This window comes from Hemiscyllium ocellatum, chromosome 10 (assembly GCF_020745735.1).
Source record: "Hemiscyllium ocellatum isolate sHemOce1 chromosome 10, sHemOce1.pat.X.cur, whole genome shotgun sequence".
Classification (NCBI taxonomy): domain Eukaryota; kingdom Metazoa; phylum Chordata; class Chondrichthyes; order Orectolobiformes; family Hemiscylliidae; genus Hemiscyllium; species Hemiscyllium ocellatum.
Window position 1 is genome coordinate 108,081,101 of NC_083410.1, and position 20,259 is coordinate 108,101,359.

The 20,259-nt window shown below is 42.9% G+C and overlaps 2 protein-coding genes across 4 annotated transcripts in view; one reads left to right on the forward strand and one right to left on the reverse strand.

Moving 5' to 3' along the window:
- The window catches only part of LOC132819895 (ADP-ribose glycohydrolase MACROD1-like), a 960,330-nt gene that overhangs the window by 123,583 nt on the left and 816,488 nt on the right, over positions 1-20,259 (forward strand). The gene's annotated exons all lie outside the window — the stretch shown is intronic.
- Positions 3,529-20,111, reverse strand: flrt3 (fibronectin leucine rich transmembrane 3). Its single transcript, XM_060831848.1, has 4 exons — positions 19,851-20,111; positions 7,781-8,565; positions 7,158-7,327; positions 3,529-6,446 (listed from the first exon to the last, which is right to left on the reverse strand). Exon 4 carries the CDS (start codon positions 6,429-6,431, stop codon positions 4,461-4,463), a length of 1,971 nt encoding a protein of 656 aa, XP_060687831.1. The 5' UTR covers positions 6,432-6,446; positions 7,158-7,327; positions 7,781-8,565; positions 19,851-20,111; the 3' UTR covers positions 3,529-4,460.

Genomic DNA, 20,259 nt, shown 5'->3' on the forward strand with positions numbered 1-20,259 from the left:
TTTCATCAATGACCAATCATAGAATCCCTACAGTGTGGAAGGGGGCCACTCGGCCCATCGAGTTCACACTGAACCTCCGAATAGCTTCCCATCCAGACCCACTTCCCTACCCTATCCCTGTAACCCTGCATTTCCCATGACTAGTCCACCTGCACATCCCTGGACACTGAGCAACTTAGCATGGCCGATCCACCTAACCTGCACACCTTTGGACTCTGGGAGGAAATCAGAGCTCCCAGAGGAAACCCATTCAGACACGGGGAGAATGTGCAAACTCCATAGTTGCCCAAGGCTGGAATCGAATCTGGGTCCCTGGTGCAGTGAGGCTGCGGTGCTGGCCATTGAGCCACCGTGCCCCCAAACTGTTGGTTTTTATGACATCATTAATAGTTTTCATGGACATCATTACAAAGGGTGGTTTTCAATTTCAAATTTATTAAACTGAATTCAAACTCCACTAACTACTGCGCTTCCCAGAACATTGGCCTGGGTCTCAGCCTTGCTAGTCCAATAGCATTCCCTTTTAATTGCTGTCTCTCCAGGCTTAAATTACGAATATGGTACCACTAAACGTAAAGTCGCCATATTCCTACCAGACCATGGGCTCCTCTCTCATTAGAAAGGGAGATGACTGGTGGTGGTTTAACCTGAGGGTCACCATGTTCCAAGTGAGGGGAATAGTTTGAGAAGGAGAGTCTTCAAGGTAACCCTCAGCCGGGTATGGAAATTGAACCCATGCTGTTGGCATTACCCTGCTCTGAAAAACAGTTGTCCAATACCTGATTGTCGCAGAGAAACAGGTTCAAGTCAGAGGTCGACAGCATGAAAACGGGCCCTTCGGCCCAACATGCCTATACCGTCAATTTTTCAAAAGTTAGACTGCTGTATTAAATGTGGAGGACTCTGTCCTTACAGATAGCTTCACTCATATTTTTAATCTTCATTTAAAAGTCTCCGGCAAATTGCTGGAAAACAACAAAATCCATCTTTCATAGTAAAACTAATTCATTCCCATACAATCTCCAGATTGTGCAATGACAGAATAAAACCCCATGAAAGGTTGGGAGGATATCAGAGATGGTCTATATTAGGTCATGCTGTGACAAGCTAAAGGGCATTGACTAAGCCAAGACAACCACGTTTTATCCAGCGCTTATTAGTTTCTCAGTTTTGTTTGTGAAACATGTGAAATTACACTCACCAGATTACGTAGAATTGTGTCGAAACAACAGTAGTGTTTGGGATGAAGGAATTCAGTTGTGTGGAGAGACCAGAGAAGCTGTGATTGGTGTTTGTGACAGGATAGTGAAGGAGGGAGTTACAGAGATGTTGAAATGGGTGAGCAGGGCACCATTCAGATCAGGTAGAAGTTTACTCACATTTTCATTTGTTGGGAAATGGTTGAAAAAGAACCTTTACAAATTGAAGCTCCAGATAATCATGTGTAAGTCTAGTTACTGTTCGACGTGTTATAAAGCAATCCTATGCATCTCGAATTTTCCTGAAATGTTAGAAAAACTTTTTTTAAAATTTTTTTTAGAATACAGAAATAGGACATGGCCTCAGGAAGAATGTGTATTAGTTAATATTGATTTAAAAAAACCTGTTTGTGTTGACATTTCATTGATAATATCCTTCAAGTAGATGTTTCAGCAATTAGACATTACTATGATCCCATTTTGTGTGAAGTTCAGTGATCCATGTTAATTGTAAAAATCTTGTTTCCTTATGGTCTCTTTATTTGGTCTGGGATCCGTAAAGCTGCCTTTCCGACATCCAGGACTGGATGTATAGAGATTTACTTCAAAGACTGTTAACCAATATTTTCAGTGCCAGCTACTGAACTTATTCCTCAGCAATTGTCTCTATCCCTCTCCCTTGTTTCAGACTGGACAACCTTCGAATCCGCTATGATCATTTAACCGGAAGCATCACTAAAATTACCCACTTTACCTCCAGAATATTTCGGACCAAAACCCTCATTTATCCATCTGTGCCTGTTAGATTTAACTGTTCCAACTCACTCCTGACTGATCTCCTACATTCAAGTCTCCCTAAATCTGAAGTCATTCAAAACTCTGTTGTCCATGTCTTCACATACATCAAGTTCCATTCCCCATCACCCCTGAGCTTCTTAACCTGTATTGGCTTCCGGTTAAACAGTCCTGCCATCTGTGCTCTCAAATCTCCCTGTGGCGTCTCCCCTCTCTATCCAGGTAACTATCCAGGTTCTTGAGGATCAAGGGTTATGAGGAGAAAGTGGGGTGATGGGGTTGAGAAACTTATCAGCCATGATTGAATGGCAAAGCAGACTCGATGGGCTGAATGGCCAAATTTCTGCTGCTATATTTAAGGTCTCATGGTCACCTTTTCCAGCCCCTCATCTTCTGAGGTATGTGCACTCCTTTAATTCTGGCTTCTTGGGCATCTCCAACATTGGTCGCTCTGCTATCGGAGACCATGCCTTCAGCTCCAGATGTCCTCCTCACGGACTCTATTATCTCCCTCTTCTTCCTTAAGACAGTCTGACACCCTCCATCCTTGGTCAGGCTTTGGGCCTGAAATCAATGTCGATACCTTGGTGTCAAATATTACTTTATATAGCTCCTGAAGGGAACTTCAAGTTGTTTTATTACATGACTTGTGGAATTCTCTGCCACAGAAAGTGGTTGAGGTTAAAATATTGAATGTTTTCAAGAAGGAGTTAGATATAGTTCTTAGGGTTAAAGGGTATGGGGCAAAATCAGGAACAGGAGCCCGAGTTGGATGATCAGCCATGCTCGTATTGAATGGTGGAATGGGCTTGAAGGGCTGAATGGCCTACTGTTGTTCTTGTTTTCTATGTTTCTCAGGACGCTATATTAATGCGTTCTTGTAATGGGTCTCCAAGAGAATTCTGCTTTATATTGATTGGTTGCAACCCAACCTAAGTCTTACAGCACCCCACCAGAGATGACAAATGTGTTATTTTACAGTTGGAATTCTAGGGATTGTTGAGGAATTGCAGCAGTGCCGGACTGTTCAGAGGTGTCCTAGTTATCAAAGATTCCCCGAGGCAAGTCGGTTAAATTATTATTCGGTAAGTCCGGCCCCCACTATACTAATTGTCCGAGGTGAGAGAAAACACTGGCAGGGATCCAACTTATGTGATTGTCCTGGAGATGCAGCTTCTGCTGGGTTTATACTGGGCAGAATATGTTGTGGAGAAAGTGAGGACTGCAGATGCTGGAGATCGGAGCTGAAAATGTGTTGCTGGAAAAGCGCAGCAGGTCAGGCAGCATCCAAGGAGGAGAATCGACGTTTCAGGCATGAGTCCTGAAGAAGGGCTTATGCCCGAAATGTCGAATCTCCTGTTCCTTGGATGCTGCCTGACCTGCTGTGCTTTTCCAGCAACACATTTTCAGAATATGTTGAGCACAAGTGACCACCCTTGTCCTGTTCATAAACATCCGCATCGCAAAGCCCTTGCACGGTCAGTCCTCATGACACTCTGAGGCCCATGAGAGTCTGACAGCGTACTCAGAAGTGGAGGCACTGATTCCCTGTGCTTGGAACACACCTTGATTACTCCCCCCACAGTCGGTTTTGCAGAATTGTGGACTCGTTAACACAGTGGTTGATTTTGTTCTGTTTTATTCTGCAGAAAGACCACGTTTTTTTTCTCATTGACAAGTATGGAGAGAAAAAAAAAGGAAAGTTCCCGAATTTTAAAATACTGAATACAATTAACATTTGGTCAAGGCACGTATAAGACTGGCCAAAGGGCTGACAATGCACTTTGGTTTAATTTTTTTTTGAAAAGTACCTTTTTGTTTTAAACTGTGCCAACAAAGGGATCTGTGGCTCAAAGTCTAAATTTAAAATTGCAGGTAATGTAGACTGTAAGCAGGAATGATGTGTGACATCCACTTTCAGGTATTACAGTTACATCTGTGCAACACAGTTAGGCATGAACAACAAACATAGTTTCCTCCTCAATTGGGAATTAAAATTGTCTTCACCAAGTGTACTATTTAACTGGAGAACACCAACCCTCAGTAGCTATGGGGTGGGGGGAAAATAAAGACCTGTGCTTGAACTATAAGATTCTCAAATAGGCTAAAAAAAAGTCTCCGAACGCTCAACACTTGTTAATAAAACCCACTTTCACAGTTGACAAGTAATCTTCCGTCAATAGAACATGGAAATTTAAACTTTCTTAAATCTTTTTAAGATTATCAAAGAAAAAAATACAAATTACGAGAAGTTACTAAAATAGAGAATTGCAATTAGTGATCTGGCATCCATACTGCACAATCAGCAATATTCACCTGGATTCTGCAACTTTTGATACAAAGTTCATTAAATATAAATTATATGGCAAACGTACAGTCATCTTTCCTCCAGTATTCCTAAATCCAGTGTTTCCGAGGAGAGCAGAGCCTTCCGTAGTCCCTTTCAGTTAATAGTCCCTGCAATTATCAGGAGTGTGAATGATCTGAATCTGGAATTCCACTGTCTCTGTAACTTCTGTTGCTACTGCTGCTTTCACTGTGGCTGTTTTTGTACAAACTCATCCCGTTTGGTGGGAATATAGTGTGTATTACAAACTCTTCCTTGGCTGCTTGGTCGCTGTTCATCGGGATCATCTGAAAAGCAGTCTCCCGAATTTCTAAGATAGAGTTGTCCTTTTTAGTGCCAGCCTCTGCGTAATCATCGTCCTTCCTTCTCCGGCCTCTGCTGTAGGCACAGCTCTTAGCGAAAGGGGTTCCAGTCCTGTGCATGTAGCAGCACACCAGCGCAAGCAGCGCCACCACAATCACGGCCCCGATGCCGCCAATGATCCCCGCCAGGGGTAGACTGGCACTCCTGTAGAGTTCCTTCTCCTGCTCCCTGTTGAGCGTCGTCGTGGGGTTGTGCATCCTCAGGGACGCGGTCTGTGTCTCCGTGCAGACTGGGGTCTCGTCCAACAGATAAACGTTGCTGGTTTCCATGGGAACCATACATATCCGGTACGATGACTCTGGCTCCAGGGCTGTGAGTAAGTACTCGCTTCTTCCACCGTGCACGATGGTCTCTGTGATTGACCCCACCGCTGGGTTATGCCCCAGCTTGAGCCAGCTGAGTCTTAGGGCGGTCATGGGCAGGGAGATCTTCCAGGTGATTCGGATTGTGTCCACACTGACAGATTTCACGTCGATCTGGACAACCACCCGCCCAGGGGCTGCTGTAGGCTGGCGGTCCGCTTTCCTGTCACCAGCCTTGGGCGCGAAGGAGGGCCGGGGACCCTGACTGGGGGAGCCCCTAACCAAACCCACCACAGTGGTGGGTGGCGTGCCCAGGAGGGAGCCTTCCGAATCCTTGCAGTCAAACATGGCGACCGCCAGGTCCTTGATGGCCATGCCCCTGACCTTCTCAGGTGACTGGCACATCAGACCGCGCACGTTGACCCCGACTTTCAGTGAGCGTAGCCAATCCCGAACCCACTTCATCTTGCAGCCGCAGTGCCAGGGGTTATTGCGCAGTAGCAGCTGGGACAGGTTGTTCAGACGGTCAAAGGTTCCCTGAGGCAAGTGGGTTAGGTTGTTATTCGACAGGTCCAGGCGTTGTAATCGCCCAAGGTGGTAAAAGGCGTTGGGGGGGATCCAGTTGATATGGTTCTCCTGGAGGTGCAGCTTCTGCAAGTTGGCAATGGGTAGAGACGGGGGCGAGGTAAGGATGTTCCGCACCAGCGACAGCTCTGTCAGGTTCATGAGATTCATGAAAACCTTATCTCGAAGTCCTTGATTGGTCAGCAGGTTCCCATCGAGCACCAGACGCTTCAATCCCGTGAGATGACTCAGGGCGTTCTCTGAAATGGTGGCAATGCGGTTGTCATCCAACCTCAGTTCCTCAACGGTGCTAGGGAGTCCAACGGGAATACTGCTGAGGTGATTCCGAGACAAGAAGATCAATTTGAGATCCTTGTTCTCTCGAAAAGCACCTTCTTCGATGCTCACAGCAGAGACTGAGTTATCATCCAAGTGCAGTCTTTCCAGATAAGGTATTTTTGAAAGAGAGTCCAAGGAAATCGCCCGTATGTTGTTCTCCTGCAGATGGAGTTCTTTGATGTACCTGGGAACATTGGTGGGAAACTCGTCCAGACTGTTGCTATACAGATAAATGATTTCCACCTTCACGAGGTTCAGGAGCTCTCTGGGAATCCCAGCATTATTGATCTGATTGTTCTGCAGGAAGAGAGTGGTGGAGTCCTGTGGAATTCCCTTAGGGATTGATGTCAACCCTCGGTCATTGCAGTACACAAAGCCAGCGTCACACCGACAGACTGAGGGACACGTTTCCACAGTAATCGACTGTGCCAGCAACCCCAGAAACAATCCCACGTGAGTCCACAGGGAGAATCTCCAAATCCTGCTGATCACGTTTAAGACCATTTTTGATTGTCTGGCCATTGAATTCTTTAAATCCTAGAAGGCAGAAGAAAGATAATTAATGTATAAACTGGGCTGGAGGTGAATAATCAGATTCCTGATGAAGGGCTTATGCCCGAAACGTCGAATTTCCTGTTCCTTGGATGCTGCCTGACCTGCTGCGCTTTCACCAGCAACACATTTTCAGCTCTGATCTCCAGCATCTGCAGTCCTCACTTTTTACTTTATGTGAATAATAGACAACAGCAATAGCTGGAAAAGCTCAGTAGGTCTGACAGCATCTGTGGAGAGAAATCCGAGTTAATGTTTCCGGTCGAGTGACTCTTCCTCAGAATGTTAACTCTGATTTCTCTCCAAAGGCGCTGCCAGACCTGCTGAGCTTCTCCAGCAAATTTTGCTTTTCGTTTCTGATTTACAGCATCCGCAGTTCTTTCGGTTTTCTGTCAGAAAATAATATTGACAATCTTGAGAGGGAAAAAAAAACTTGAACTAAACATCCTTAAAAATAAAAACAGCAGATGTGGCAGCATCTCCAGAGTTAACATTTTGGCTCCTGTGATTTTCCTACAGATGCTTTCACACCTCCTGCGATTTTCAGAAATTTCCATTTTTGTTTCTGACTTCCAGTATCTGCAGTTCTTTGTTATTTTTATTATCCTTAAAAATAGTCATTTTCAACCAACAGTGAATTTTCTAACATCTATGCTCTACCCATTTTTTAAAAAATTCTGGTGCTCAGTCTCCTACCTTGTCTCAGTTTCCCTGGAATGGGTTTTCCACCAGCGACAGGACTCTTGCTTATCTTAAGGGTGTGGATTGTCTTGTGGTTTGTACTGATTTCCTAAAGCGAAAGGAAACAGACCGGAGTTGTTTTTACTTCGAGTCCGGTGTTGCTTGTGTCCTGGCTCTTTGTATTCCTGAAGGGGGAGACCAACAGCATCAAGATGTAAGTCACTAAGCGTTCACTTCAAGTCAAGTCTCAGCTGAAGAAACTTAATGCTTTGTACAAAGTGGCACTTGGCAGCATTTCAGTGAAACAGCACCTGTCAGCATTTGTCACTTCTACCTTGGAACAGAATCCAAGCTTGAGTCAATATAAAGCCCTTTTCGAACACCTTTGTGTGTCACATCAGTGATTCTTTTTTTCTGTCGTTTGCTCAAAATATTTGTACAAGTCAGAAGAATCAAATGAGCATTTTTTTTTAATCTTGTCTGGTACCGATTCACACCAATGTTCCACAGGAAATAACTGGTAATTTTTGTGTTAACTCAAATGAAACTGCCATCTCTTCCTGAAAGTGCAACAAACATAACTGGCAGCTTCCAGCCAGATCTAATAGTTAAAATAACACAGAAAGAAGATATCTTACCACGTTCAGTGCATTCCAGAAAATCTTGTGCCTGCAGCAGGAAGATTTTGGAATGTAAGTTCAACATGTCCAGATGGTACACCATCTATCCCGGAATAATGTTCCAGTTGGGTCCCTCCAGCCTGCTGGCTATTTCCTGTCTCCTTGATGTTTACACAACTGATCCCGGTTCACGTTCCAGACCACCTGAACGGTCCCCAGTCTTCCAGGGAACATGCCCTCAGGAGGTTAACAATGGCCAGGTCAGCTCATTAAAAAACCACCTCCGCTTGTAGAAATCCTTTAACTTGTTGGGGGAAGTTATATTTTACTTCCTTTCAGTCTTCACTTCGGAGCCAAAGAGGAAAAGAAAAGGTTGACACATGATAGGACCTAAGGGAAAGGTTGTTTTCCCCAAGAGCTGGGGCCTGGTTTGGCTCTTCCGTGTATCCTGTATCAATGCGGTCAAGAGCAACGTCGAAGGAACCGTTCGTCCATCTGGAGTTTAACCAGTGGTGACCTGCAGTGGTTCAGTTAAAAGGGGATAGGACCTGCTTACCCCTCATTCCCAATCATACACTGTAAGTCGTTCTTTGGAGGTTTTAAGAATTTTTGTTTTGGTTCAGACCCATCGCTTTTTTTTAAAATCGGACAAAATCTTCCACGTTCCTCTAATTGAAAACTGTATTCCTGATCATCGAAAAGAGCACAGGATGAAATTACTTTGGATCAAAATTCTTCAGTAGATCCTCCTCCTCTTTGGATGCTGGATTCTTCAGAGAATATTCCTTCTCCCGAATTTTGACCTGTTAATACAGTTAAGAAAGGCAGTGGGTGGCAGACTGAAAGCACAATTTCAATAGAATTGCATCTGACGTAATTAAAGCTGAAAGCTGTACCTCAGGCATCAATTACTCTTGGCATTCAATTCTGATAGTGTCAGTGGCTGGATGAAACAACCTGATTACTGCATAATGAATATATCTATCGTATCAATATGCCCATAGTTGGGAGTGCACCACTCACATCAAGAAATCACCTTTGGCAATTCCTCAGTAGGTTTCTGGCCTTTCAACATCCTGCGTTGGTGGTTTAAGAAAATACTAATTACAGTCAGTCTAAATCAGCAGTTTGCACGGAAAATTGTTTTAGTAAATGCTTTGTTTGTGGATTATAAATATCAATAGAGGCCCACGGCAGCTTTGTATGCTTCTATTTGTCTATGCCAACTATCACTGACAATGCTTATATATTTGTTAGCTGTTCCTTTACAAAATATGTTGGAGCTTTTAACACGTTGAGTAGGTTAATGACGGTTATATGTATGAGAATTAAAATTAACAAGGTTTTGAAATGCAAGCAGACACCTTCTGCTGCATATCTTGAGTTCTAGCCCTTTCACTGCCGTATGTGATAAGCCAGATCTGTCAGAATTGACACTGTTCTGTTTCATTGCTTCAGTTCAACCTTTTGCAAGCTGCAGCAGTGTTGGATAAAACTGGCATAATGTTGAACTTTCCCAGCGTAGAATTGGCAGTAACAGAGTGGACTGAAAATAGGGGGCACGATGCATTTTGCAAAGCTTGCCGGGAGTGTGGAATACTGGCATTTGGTGCCAAGGTAAGGAGGTCGGGTGATGAGAATACTTACAGAAGCTGCTCAGTGACTGAAGGTCGGCTTGCCCTTTGCCTTCAAGAAAAATAATAAGCGTTTCCTACTCTATAAGTTCACTAATGCCCTAAAGCCTCAGTCTACATCTTCCTAATCTTAAAATGGCACCGAAGAAAGTGAGCTATTGACAAGACTACATTAGATTTTGTTGTAGATTTTGTGTATATATAGTTTTTTTTTAACAAGATACACCAGAGCATTATAATGAGGAATTCTAAAGGAGAGGGTGATGGATTATTTTTCTTTTGTTCCCTGAAGGGGTTACAAGAGAGCAGCTATTCTGGTAGTGGAGCTGAAGGTTATTAGATGATCAGATCACCTACAATTTCATTGGCATCGAGCAAACTCGATGGGCTGAATGGCTTACTTCAACTCCTTTGACGTATGGTCTTACTTACTGTCACCTCACTCCCAGGAGGAATTTTTGGTATGAGGTTGGGTGTAGCAATCTACATGAGCAACATCCCTTGGGCATTGTGACAGTAATCATTACACAGCAGTAGTGAAGACCCAAGGACGGGCTTCCCCAGGAATTGAGAGCAGAGATTTTGGAATTGTGAGCTCCAAAACAGAAAAAGGAGGTGTGGAGAAAAATAAAAGGGCAACGGGGTCACAGTAGAGTGAAAGTTTGGGAGGCACTGCTTTAGGATGTCAAACATTGTCCAGACCAAATGATACACTAGCAGAATGCTGCATTGCGAAATATGAAAATGCCTCGTTGAGCTGCAAGGCTCATTTCCAGACGTTTCGTTACCTTACTAGGGAACATCTTCAGTGGATCTCATGCGAAGCAACACTGAAAATTCCTGCTTTCTATTTATAAATAGAATTTTCAGTGTTGCTTCGCATGAGATCCACTGAAGATGTTCCCTAGTAAGGTAACGAAACGTCTGGAAATGAGCCTTGCAGCTCAACGAGCAAACCTACATCCAAAACCTCAACCTGAGCTACAAGTGATCTCAAAACTCACAATGAAAATGCCTGTTCATTTGTACGTTATAATTTGTGCTTTCTAACATAACATCATGCATGAACCAACCAACATTTCTTCTGTCCAGTTTTCAGTTTGGGATTGCGAGCTGTATCACCAAATTCACTTTATTGGAAGTTCATCTTGCATTCCTATTTCACGACATTTGCCCAGCAAAGATCTCAAAGGTGTAGGTGATTATTTTGGTCATGCACTGGGTGATTCTAGTGGACTGGACCCTGGGTACTAGGATACCCTGCATATGTGACAATGCTTGGAATGAAAGCTTGGCCAGGTGGGAATGGCACATATTTGATTTGCAAATAACTTTTTTTTTAAAAAATGACTTGGCATTTCTCTCCTGTTTTTCATGACCTTAGGAAGTGGCAAAGTATTTTCCAGTCAAATAATACTTTTGATAGGTAAGCACTGTCGTAGAAACCGAAAATAGATGCCGGAGTAGGCCATTCAGCCCATCGAGCTTGCACCAGCCATTCAATATGATCATGGCTGCTCACGCAATTTCAGTATCCCACTCTCACTTCCTCTCCATACCTCATGGTCACTTCAGCTGCAAGGGTCACATCCAGCTCCCTTTTGAATCTATCTAATCAACTGGCCCCAACAGCTTCCTGTGGGAGAGAATTCCACAGCTTCACAACTCTTGAGTAAAAAAAATATGCTTCCCCACCTCAGTCTTGAATGGCTTACCCCTTAGTGTTAGACTGTGACCCCTAGCTCTGGACTTTCTCCTAAGTACAGGTGGTAGAGGCAGAAACCGTTCTAACAGTTAAGGGGTATTTAGATGTGCATTTGCAATGCAAGGCTTACAAAGCTGTGGGGCAGATGTTGGAAAATGGGATTTGAATAGTTAGGCCATTAGTTTTGACTGGTTCAGGTTTGATGGACCGAAGGGCTTTTCTTGTGCTGTCAATCTCTATGATTCTTAATGCGTTGGTAGATTTTATAATCACGATGAAAAGAAAAACACCACAGATGCAGTAAATTGAAAACTGTGTCGCAAAGCTCATCATTTGTACAGAAAATGTATTGGTTAATCTTTTGTTTGGAGCTACCAGTATTGTCATTCTCTGGGTTTTTTTTAAATAGATGCTGGAGGGCTGTATATTCTCCAGCTTTGATTATATTTTCCATTGGCTCTTGAGGTTTAGCAATTTTTTATTCCAAATGAATAATGATTTAAGTCACAGTGGCACAGCAGAGAAGGAGGCCATTCAGCCCACTGTGTTTCTATGCAAGTCTCACACCCTGTGCTCTTCGCCATAGCTATCTGCAAGGATTAACAGAAACAGAAATGGAGCATGTATCCAATTCTTCCATTGACTGGAGTGACTTCTTTAGGTCACACCAGATACTTTAGCTGTAAACAAGAGGCACTATCTCATTTCCACAACCCTTCTCACAGCCAGGCACAAAGAATCATGTCATTCCTAATTTTACCACAACCACCTGATGAAGGAGCAGTGCTCATAAAACAAGTGCTTCCAAATAAACCTGTTGGACTGTAACCTGGTGTTGTGTGATTTGTAACTTTGTACACCCCAGTCCAACACTGGCACCCCCAAATCATGGCATTGCTAATGGTTGAGTTATAACAGACACCAGAAAGCTGATGATGGGTGAAGCTATTGACTCTCAAAACAAACAGCCATGAAGGTGGAACTTGGACACTGCCCTTTACAAATTCCAACTCAGAAGTGGCCAGCCTTTAAAACTAATAAATAGAACAATCTCACATTTCCTCCCAAGAGTATCTAACACTAGCAGATTGATCAGTTTAGATGTTTGTGCCCCCTTTGCATTAGTTCCCTGGCACAATCAAACAATCGAAAGATGCTGATAGAAGGAAGATCATCTTTTTTCAGCTGCTTTCATGTTGTTCCTCTGCAGGTGTTATTTCAGAGGGTCATCCTGCCACTTCCTCCTGATGAAGAAGTCTCCCATGGTAGTACAGCAAAGCCAAGTTGGCAGAATTGCTGAGGCTGGATGCAAGTTTCTTGCTTCCCCACCTCAGTGAATCTGATAGTTGTGCACCTTTAGCAGCCAACAGTAATCCCATTGGGAGCCAGACCTCTTGCATTTCTCTAAACTTCATACACCAGAAGCTTTCAATGGTCTAAGAGGTTTTGTCAACACAATCCCAGCTCGAGGATCAGTGCCTCTGGTGATTTCATTTCATATGAAACACTCTTAATTGCCAGGAGTCCTAAAATCCACTTCTGCTTAGTTTATGTTCTTCCTCCAGCTCCCTGTTTAATTAAAAATGCTCCCAATGCATTTGTGTTCTATATAGTTTTATATCTTGCCTGCATCTGAAGTTACCTGCCTTTGCAAATGTGAGGGGGTTGTCTGCACCCACTGGGCTAGAAATGCCTAGTGAGTCCTCCTGGTATTATCCCAAATTATCTGCAGAAAAGTTAATATAGAATTAACATTTGAATGAGAATTGCAGAATTCCGACAGAGGCATGGGAAGTATTTAATTTTGAATGATGTTTGATATTTCTGAACTCATCGACTCAGAAGCAGGCCATTCAGTCCATTATCAGAAAAAATTTACAAGGATGTTGCCAGGGTTGGAGAGTTTGAGCTACAGGGAGAAGCTGAACAGGCTGGGGCTGTTTTCCCTGGAGTGTCGGAGGCTGAAGGGTGACCTTATAGAGATTTACAAAATTGAGGGGCATGGATAGGATAAATAGGCAAAGTCTTTTCCCTGGGATTGGGGAGTCCAGAATGAGAGAGCATAGGTTTAGGGTGAGAGGGGAAAGATATAAAAGAGACCTAAGGGGCAACTTTTTCACACAGAGGGTGGTACATGTATGGAATGAGCTGTCGGAGGAAGTGGTGGAGGCTGGTACAATTGCAACATTTAAGAGGCATTTGGATGGGTATATGAATAGGAAGGGTTTGGAGGGATATGGGCCAGGTGCTGGCAAGTGAGACTAGATTGGGTTGGGATATCTGGTCGGCATGGATGGGTTGGATTGAAGGGTCTGTTTCCAGCTGTACACCTCTATGACTCTATGTCCACACTGACCTTCCGAAGAGCATCCCACCGAGACACACAGCCTCTACCCTATTCCCCTGCATTTCCTGTGGCCAACCCACCTGACCTGCACATCTTTGGACTGTGGGAGGAAACCGGAGCACCTGGAGGAAACCCACACACATACAGAGAGAAGGTGCAAACTCCACACAGACAGTCTCTCAAGGGTGGAATCGAGCCCGGATCCCTAATGCTGAGAGGCAGCAGTGCTAACCACTGAGCTGCCGTGCTGCCCATGTCTGTTACTGCTCATTTTGAAAAGCTGGACAAGGCAAAATAAATGAATTTATAAATTAAAAATACAATGGACTTGGTTTAATTTTGAGAACCTAGTCGTAAGGACCAACCTGCCCAATTTCAAGTGGAACAATTTCTGATGTCAACCTTTTATCTTATTTTGATGTCTGGACTTCTATGTCTGTGCTAATATTTCTTTCAATAAATGAGCAAATATGTTGTACTACAAGGAGACAAAAAGAAATGTAATATCATCGGTTATTCAGTGACAGTTTCAGACTGCTGAAGCTTTGCAGGCAACCGAGTCAGTGGTTCTGCATCCTATGGCTGTATAGTTGCAATTTTCTTTGGCGAGAGAAACAAAACAGTAGATTAAGCTTGTGGAAGAATCAATCTTTTGATATATCATCAAAGGCTCTAAGCAGCAATTAATGCACTCTTGGGATGAGTTGACAGGGTTTCAACATCCATTTACGCAGCACTTGCTTGAGTTGTTTGGTGAAGACAACCTTTTAAGATTATGCCAGAAGCATTTGAGTCAAAGCGAGAGAGGAGAACGAGAGTGAGCATGTATTATTACTGCGATACCTAATTCTAGCCAAAATTCTGCAAGCACTCGAACCTCTGATGGAGTTCAGTCCCCCTTTCATGTTTTTAAACAAGCTTGTTTTTAAATGCATTTGTTGTGCAAACCCACACTGGTAGAAGTATTGTTCCAGTTGTTAAAAGAGTCAGTTTTGGTGAAAGCACTGAGGCTCATTAAGTTCTTGTGTCTCATTTCCTTTTATTTTCCTCCCTCTCCTGTCCAAGCTGCAGTAGGATAAAAGGCGTGACAACTCTTTGAAAGCGGACACCGTTTCTGACTTGAGGATTAGTTGGAATGTCTCTGGTTTTCCTCCAGCGCCTCTTAGCATGGCTTCTCTTAATTGTATATACTTACCTGCAATTCATTTCTCTGGGTGACAGCAATGAGTGCCTTTGCACATCAAAAGCTACAGTGACCCAAACCATGTAGAAGTGGGGAAACCCAGCTGGTAGACTCACTCTGACCTTTCCCAAACCCGTCACTTAAGATTCACTGCCATCAAGTGTCGTTAACTTAGCCCATGGTACAGAATTAGCTGAACCCACTTTGCACTGACAGTACTTTCCTGGCCTCTTAAGCTCCTTGCCATTCAGGTGGATTTTTTTAATAAAGCTCTCAGTTATTATCAATGTCTGGTGGAAAATGACAATATAACTATGTTTTTGTTAAAGAGAAGCAATAACAGTTGAGCCTTTTCTTCAGAAACCAAGACAAAACAAAAAGAATCCTGAATGCTACGTCAGTGTAGATCACTGAAATTGATCAAAAGCGATATTAGACTGTCCTGTGTCAGCGAGCAGACGTGTCCCCTTTTAAAACAAAACCAGGCCATGACTAATAATCTCCATCCCTCCGAGTTTCTCTGCTTTCCAGGTTTTACAATCCTCACACTTTGTTTTTCCAGGTGGCTGCATGTTACCACTGTGTAAAGGTTGCAATGATATTGGTGGAAGCAGCTTCATGCTGTACATTTAATGTTCCACAGTCACCACACAGCCTTACAACTTCAAAGAGAGATGGAACTGCATTATGTAATGACTGCATGAGGGAAATGATTAGAGATGCTAATTAGGAATGAGTTGTCTTGACTTGTGTAATTTTTTTTAATTGTCCGAGACACACACTGTTGTGTGTAAGCAACTCTTGGGTAGGTCTCATTATAAAGCTTTTAACTTTGCTGAAGAGATGCTTTGTAAACACTTGATAACTAAATTGCAAAGGAGACCACTCACAAAATACAAGTAGTTCATGTGATGTAGAGTGGTACAATCCAATAGCTATGGACCCAAACTAATAATAGTGTGATCTATTAGCCCTGTCAGGATGCTTGACACCAATATGTTTAGAAAACTGGCAATCATCGCACAGTGGTGTGATTAATTTTCACTTGGAAACAGCTCAGATTTTTTAATGTACTGTACGGAGTGAAGTATAGTGTTTTTGAGGTGGCAGCAGATTAATGTAGCCTTGTACTCTGAGGGAGGCAGGGATAAAAAGAGAGCCTGAGCACATCCATTTTGTTGTGATGACACAGTCCAAACAGAAACTGGAACAGATCCAACAATTACACAAAGGACAGGAGGGAGAATTTCTTTTTGGATGTTTTTGCTAAATGTTTTTTTGTGAGCCCATTGATGGGGATCTGTCTGCTTGTATTTAACCAACAAATTATACTGTTGGCAGAGAATGATCTTTTCAGTTTCACGAGTTCTGGGTTTAAGTTGCTCTGCTTGTCAGTACCAGTCTCCATATCAACACACAGTGTGTGTCATTACCGAGAATATACATTATAGAAACAGACCATTTTAATGATTAACTTTAACAAACAGGCCATTCGGCCCAACCCATCTATGTTGGTTGCCTGTGCTCCAGTCAAGTCTAGTTCAATCCTTCCTCATCTATCACTATCAGCAATGCCCTCTCTGCCCTATGTGCTTTACTCAGTTCACCTGAAGCACTTGCTGTGGTGGTGAGCTCTAGAAATGGTCCCACTTTTAATTTAGAAAACCTTTCCGGACAGATTCTTTCTCCATGGATCACACATTGGATTTCTGTTGTAATTATTAAAATGGTTGGACGGCAGCGTCTCCTATCCTGTGTGAACTCCCACATTCCGAGCTTGCTGGAGAGCTGTGTGAATGGGAGTACCCTTTCAAAGAGTCGTGTTATCTGATACCTTGCTAAATTCTTCACTTGACTAACCCTGATCGCAAAACCTCACATGGAGCTGGCCTGTCTGATTACCTGTGCTGAATCTTGTTCACATTTACTCAAGGTTTCCACCTTCTTGCTTAGAACTGAAGGATGGTTTTTCAAGTATTTCTGACTTGAGGCTGTGTATGCGGATTTTCGGGGCCTCTTAATTTGAAGAACACCACCATGAATGCAATAGTTTTTGTTTGGTAAAATTAATTGCAATGCGCCTTTGTGAGGTTGATTCTGTGCAGAGGTTAATGATGGACAGGCCCGATGATGCTTCATTAAATTTACAAGTCAGTGTTAAATTGAGCATTTCTAAATCAAAATGTACACCATCATTTCAGATGCTATCGCAGTGCACTGGTCGAACAAAGGACTGACTATGTCAATGTATGTTTCTTGAATGATGAGCAATTGTCTGGAGCGTAGTCAGTCAATGCAAAAGCCAGTTCCTCAGATTGTATCAGAATATAAAACTTCAGTTTTCATTGGAAATACAATCACCTGACTAAATATATTCAACATTATCAATGAGATGTTTGATTGCTGAATGATACAGCTTTCCGTCACATAGCAAGAAGGTTTAACATGTCGTTTGCTCTGTCGTGAATTCTAAGGGGGTGCAGTGGTGACTAAGTTAGCAGGAGAAATACACAAGTCTTTCTTCCACAGTCAGATGCTGTACATAACTAATTCCGGAAAAAGGTGTATTAAAACATTGCTTTGATCAATGGAACAATTACACGGTGGAAATTTTAATTAAGCTGTCTCAGAGAGAAGCTGTGTGTAAAAAGTGCACACTGATTTTCGAATAGACACTACCAAACTTTATGTATTCTCCGTTGTTACCAGTTTTCCGACGCTGGCTCTGTGCCAGTTATGGCCTTCAGAGCTATTTGTATGGTTCCTAAGGAGTCTTGTACCTATAAACGTCAGAATTATGAACAAAGGCTGGGTTTGTTTCCTCAAGTACAGGGGAGCTTTTTGTTTCTCCCCGTAGACTCTAAATAGGACATTGCAAGTAAAGAACTTTGACGAATCTGTGTCGGTTCCACAAAGGACATGTCCGTATGCTATCCATGCAGACAACAAAAAAGGCTGGTTAGCTAGCAAAGAATGCTCAAATTCTCAGTTGCTACTCTTTCCCCAGTCCCCACTACCCCATCCCCAAACTGGAGCTGCTAATCCTCCTTCACAGCTCGTGTTTTTTTTACCTTGTGTTCGCCACTAAAAGATTACACTAGTCTTGGAACCCAGAGCCTGTTTATACAAAGAATTTAATTGGTGGGTGAAGGAATGTGTGAGAGCTTTCCTTTCAGCTCACTATTCTACCCTAATTAACTTTTTTCCCCCCGAACCTGCATTTTTTTTTTGTGTCATTCACGTTCTGTCATATATTGCAATCATGCATTAGTGAGCACGCTGCTTTGTCAGTGCAGACCTCGGCTGTTGAGCAGAGTATTAGTTGGGCTCTTTAAAGCAACTGTGCCGGTGTGAAAACAGAATTTTAATCCTGGTTGTAAACATTTCGGGCAACATCGGGCTCTTGAAACAGACACTGATGAGGCACGTCTTTACCAACTCTTGGGTGTTAGGTTTGGTTTAGAGACCGAGGGACGTCAGTTTCATCTGAATGGCTAGCTTTAAGTTAATGCTGGTTATCTTAATAAAGCCCAAACACTCCCTTTGCAAGTACATTACAATGGAATGCAGCTCCACCATACAGAATCGGATACTACCCTTTTGTTTTCAAATTGGAATTTTGCAGGGCCTGAAATGTTACAAGATGTGAAAGCTGTTCCACATTTAGCTCATCGAACCATTCTTAACTTGACAACATGTTCATAGAGAAGGTCAAAGACTCTCTGTTTTGATTCCCTTTCAGAGCTAATGTTTTTTTCTTTTCAGTTGATGATGACTGGAGTTGCTCTTGTACAGCTTTTGCCCACTTGGGGGTGGTAGGTACTGCAAAATGCCACTTCCCCGGGACCCTCAGGTCAGATGTTTACCGCTGGCATTTACCTTCATTTGCTTTAATTATGACAAAGCTTGTAGTCAAGAGAAAGCACAGCAGCCTCCAGACTTTTTCCTCTTACTCTTAAAACAAAAGAGAAAAGCTGCAAAATTGTTGGGAAGTTTAAATTTGTTTTAGCATAACTTCCCCTGCATTCTGGTATTGATGACTTCAGCTGTTGATGCATGTTGGTCAGGCAAGGAAGTGTAATTTATAATTGGGTACCTGGAATCATCTGCCTTTTTATTAGACCTGGAGGGTGGAGATGCTAAATAAATAGATTTGGGGTTTTCTTTGTGTGTGTGTTTAACCTGGGCGCCAAGTATCTCTATTTTGAAAAGAACATCACTGCTGTTACAGTCAGAGTGAGAAAGTTGACAATGGTATTATCATCTCACTGAACCACAGCAATGATTGTCAAATAGGTGCAGTGAAGGTGATTCTTTTCAATATCTAGAATCAATCCGGGTTGAGAGTTTCAATTCATCACAAGACAATACAACTGCATAACTTTGATAATGGCTGCTTTGTAATGCACAGCCACGCTTGAAAATACGCATTTAAGGAGCGATGACTTTTTAATTGCCACAATATCTGACCAGTCAGGCAAGGAAAAACTTTACGGCTGAAGTAATATGGTTGGAATAGCCGAACTGAACGTTGATAACACAGCGAGTGAAATCCAATTAGCATTGCCCAGTTTTTCTGCTAGCTTGCTTATTTCTGACGGAACCAATATGAACTTGAATGATTTGTATGCTGCAGTACTCCATTGGATCATATTGTCTATTTGCATTCTTCGTTTTTATTTTAATTTGTTTTCTGTTAACGTGTGTTATGAATGCAGAAGGACTTTGATTTAAATGGAGTCATCAGTGGTTTTATTTTAAAACCTACGTGCCTTGCAGCCTGGGTAGGAATACTGAGAGGAGCCCAATTTGTATTAAATGGGGATTGAAACACGGTGAGGCGCCTTTTCTTATCTAGAATCGTCTGGTCATCTTAAACAGTACAATCTGTGCAGGGCTACAACATTGTACGGTTTATATTACTGTATATTGTTTAAAACGGGGCAAAAATGTGGGTGTATTAAGCTGTTCACATCTAAGGCTGGTTTAGTGGAAATGTACGGAGTTGCTCTGGCTCCTGCGATAGATCACAAACCAAACATAAATTCCACATACTGTGTCCAGCCTTTACTGAGTGCTGAAATCTTACATGGCTTTCCTGTGACTATGATGGAACGTTTGCAGAGAGGATTCTCCCCGCAGCATTTATTAATGGGGCGTAGGGGGTGAAAAATGCCCCCAATATCTTGCTGCCTCTAAAAGTAACCGTAAGCACTTACCAGGTTAAAATGAGGAAACTTCATACATCCTGTGACCACAGCAGTAAATTATTCCAGCTTGTTAACCAGGAATTGAGAGAGACAGAGGCAGCATTCGCTTGGTGTGTCCTGAAGTAGTCAGCAAAACCAGAAACGAGAGCAGGGGAATAGCTATTAGTCTTGCGCTTTCACTGTGTTCAGCCCCTTGTGCGCTGTTCTAACGGGTGGCTGGAATAAGTCGTCAGGCAGCGAGAGAGCTCCAGAAATTCTGAAGTTAAAGCTTTGTCTGCCAGAAGTTGAATTGAATGATGAGGTCACGGGTAGGCAGGACTTGCCGTGGCTGAGACACTGAGACCCACTCAGTGCATTGTAGACACTAGAGGGAGCGAAAGCTGGATTGGGTTTAGGAGGAGAGAAGAGAGGGATGGGG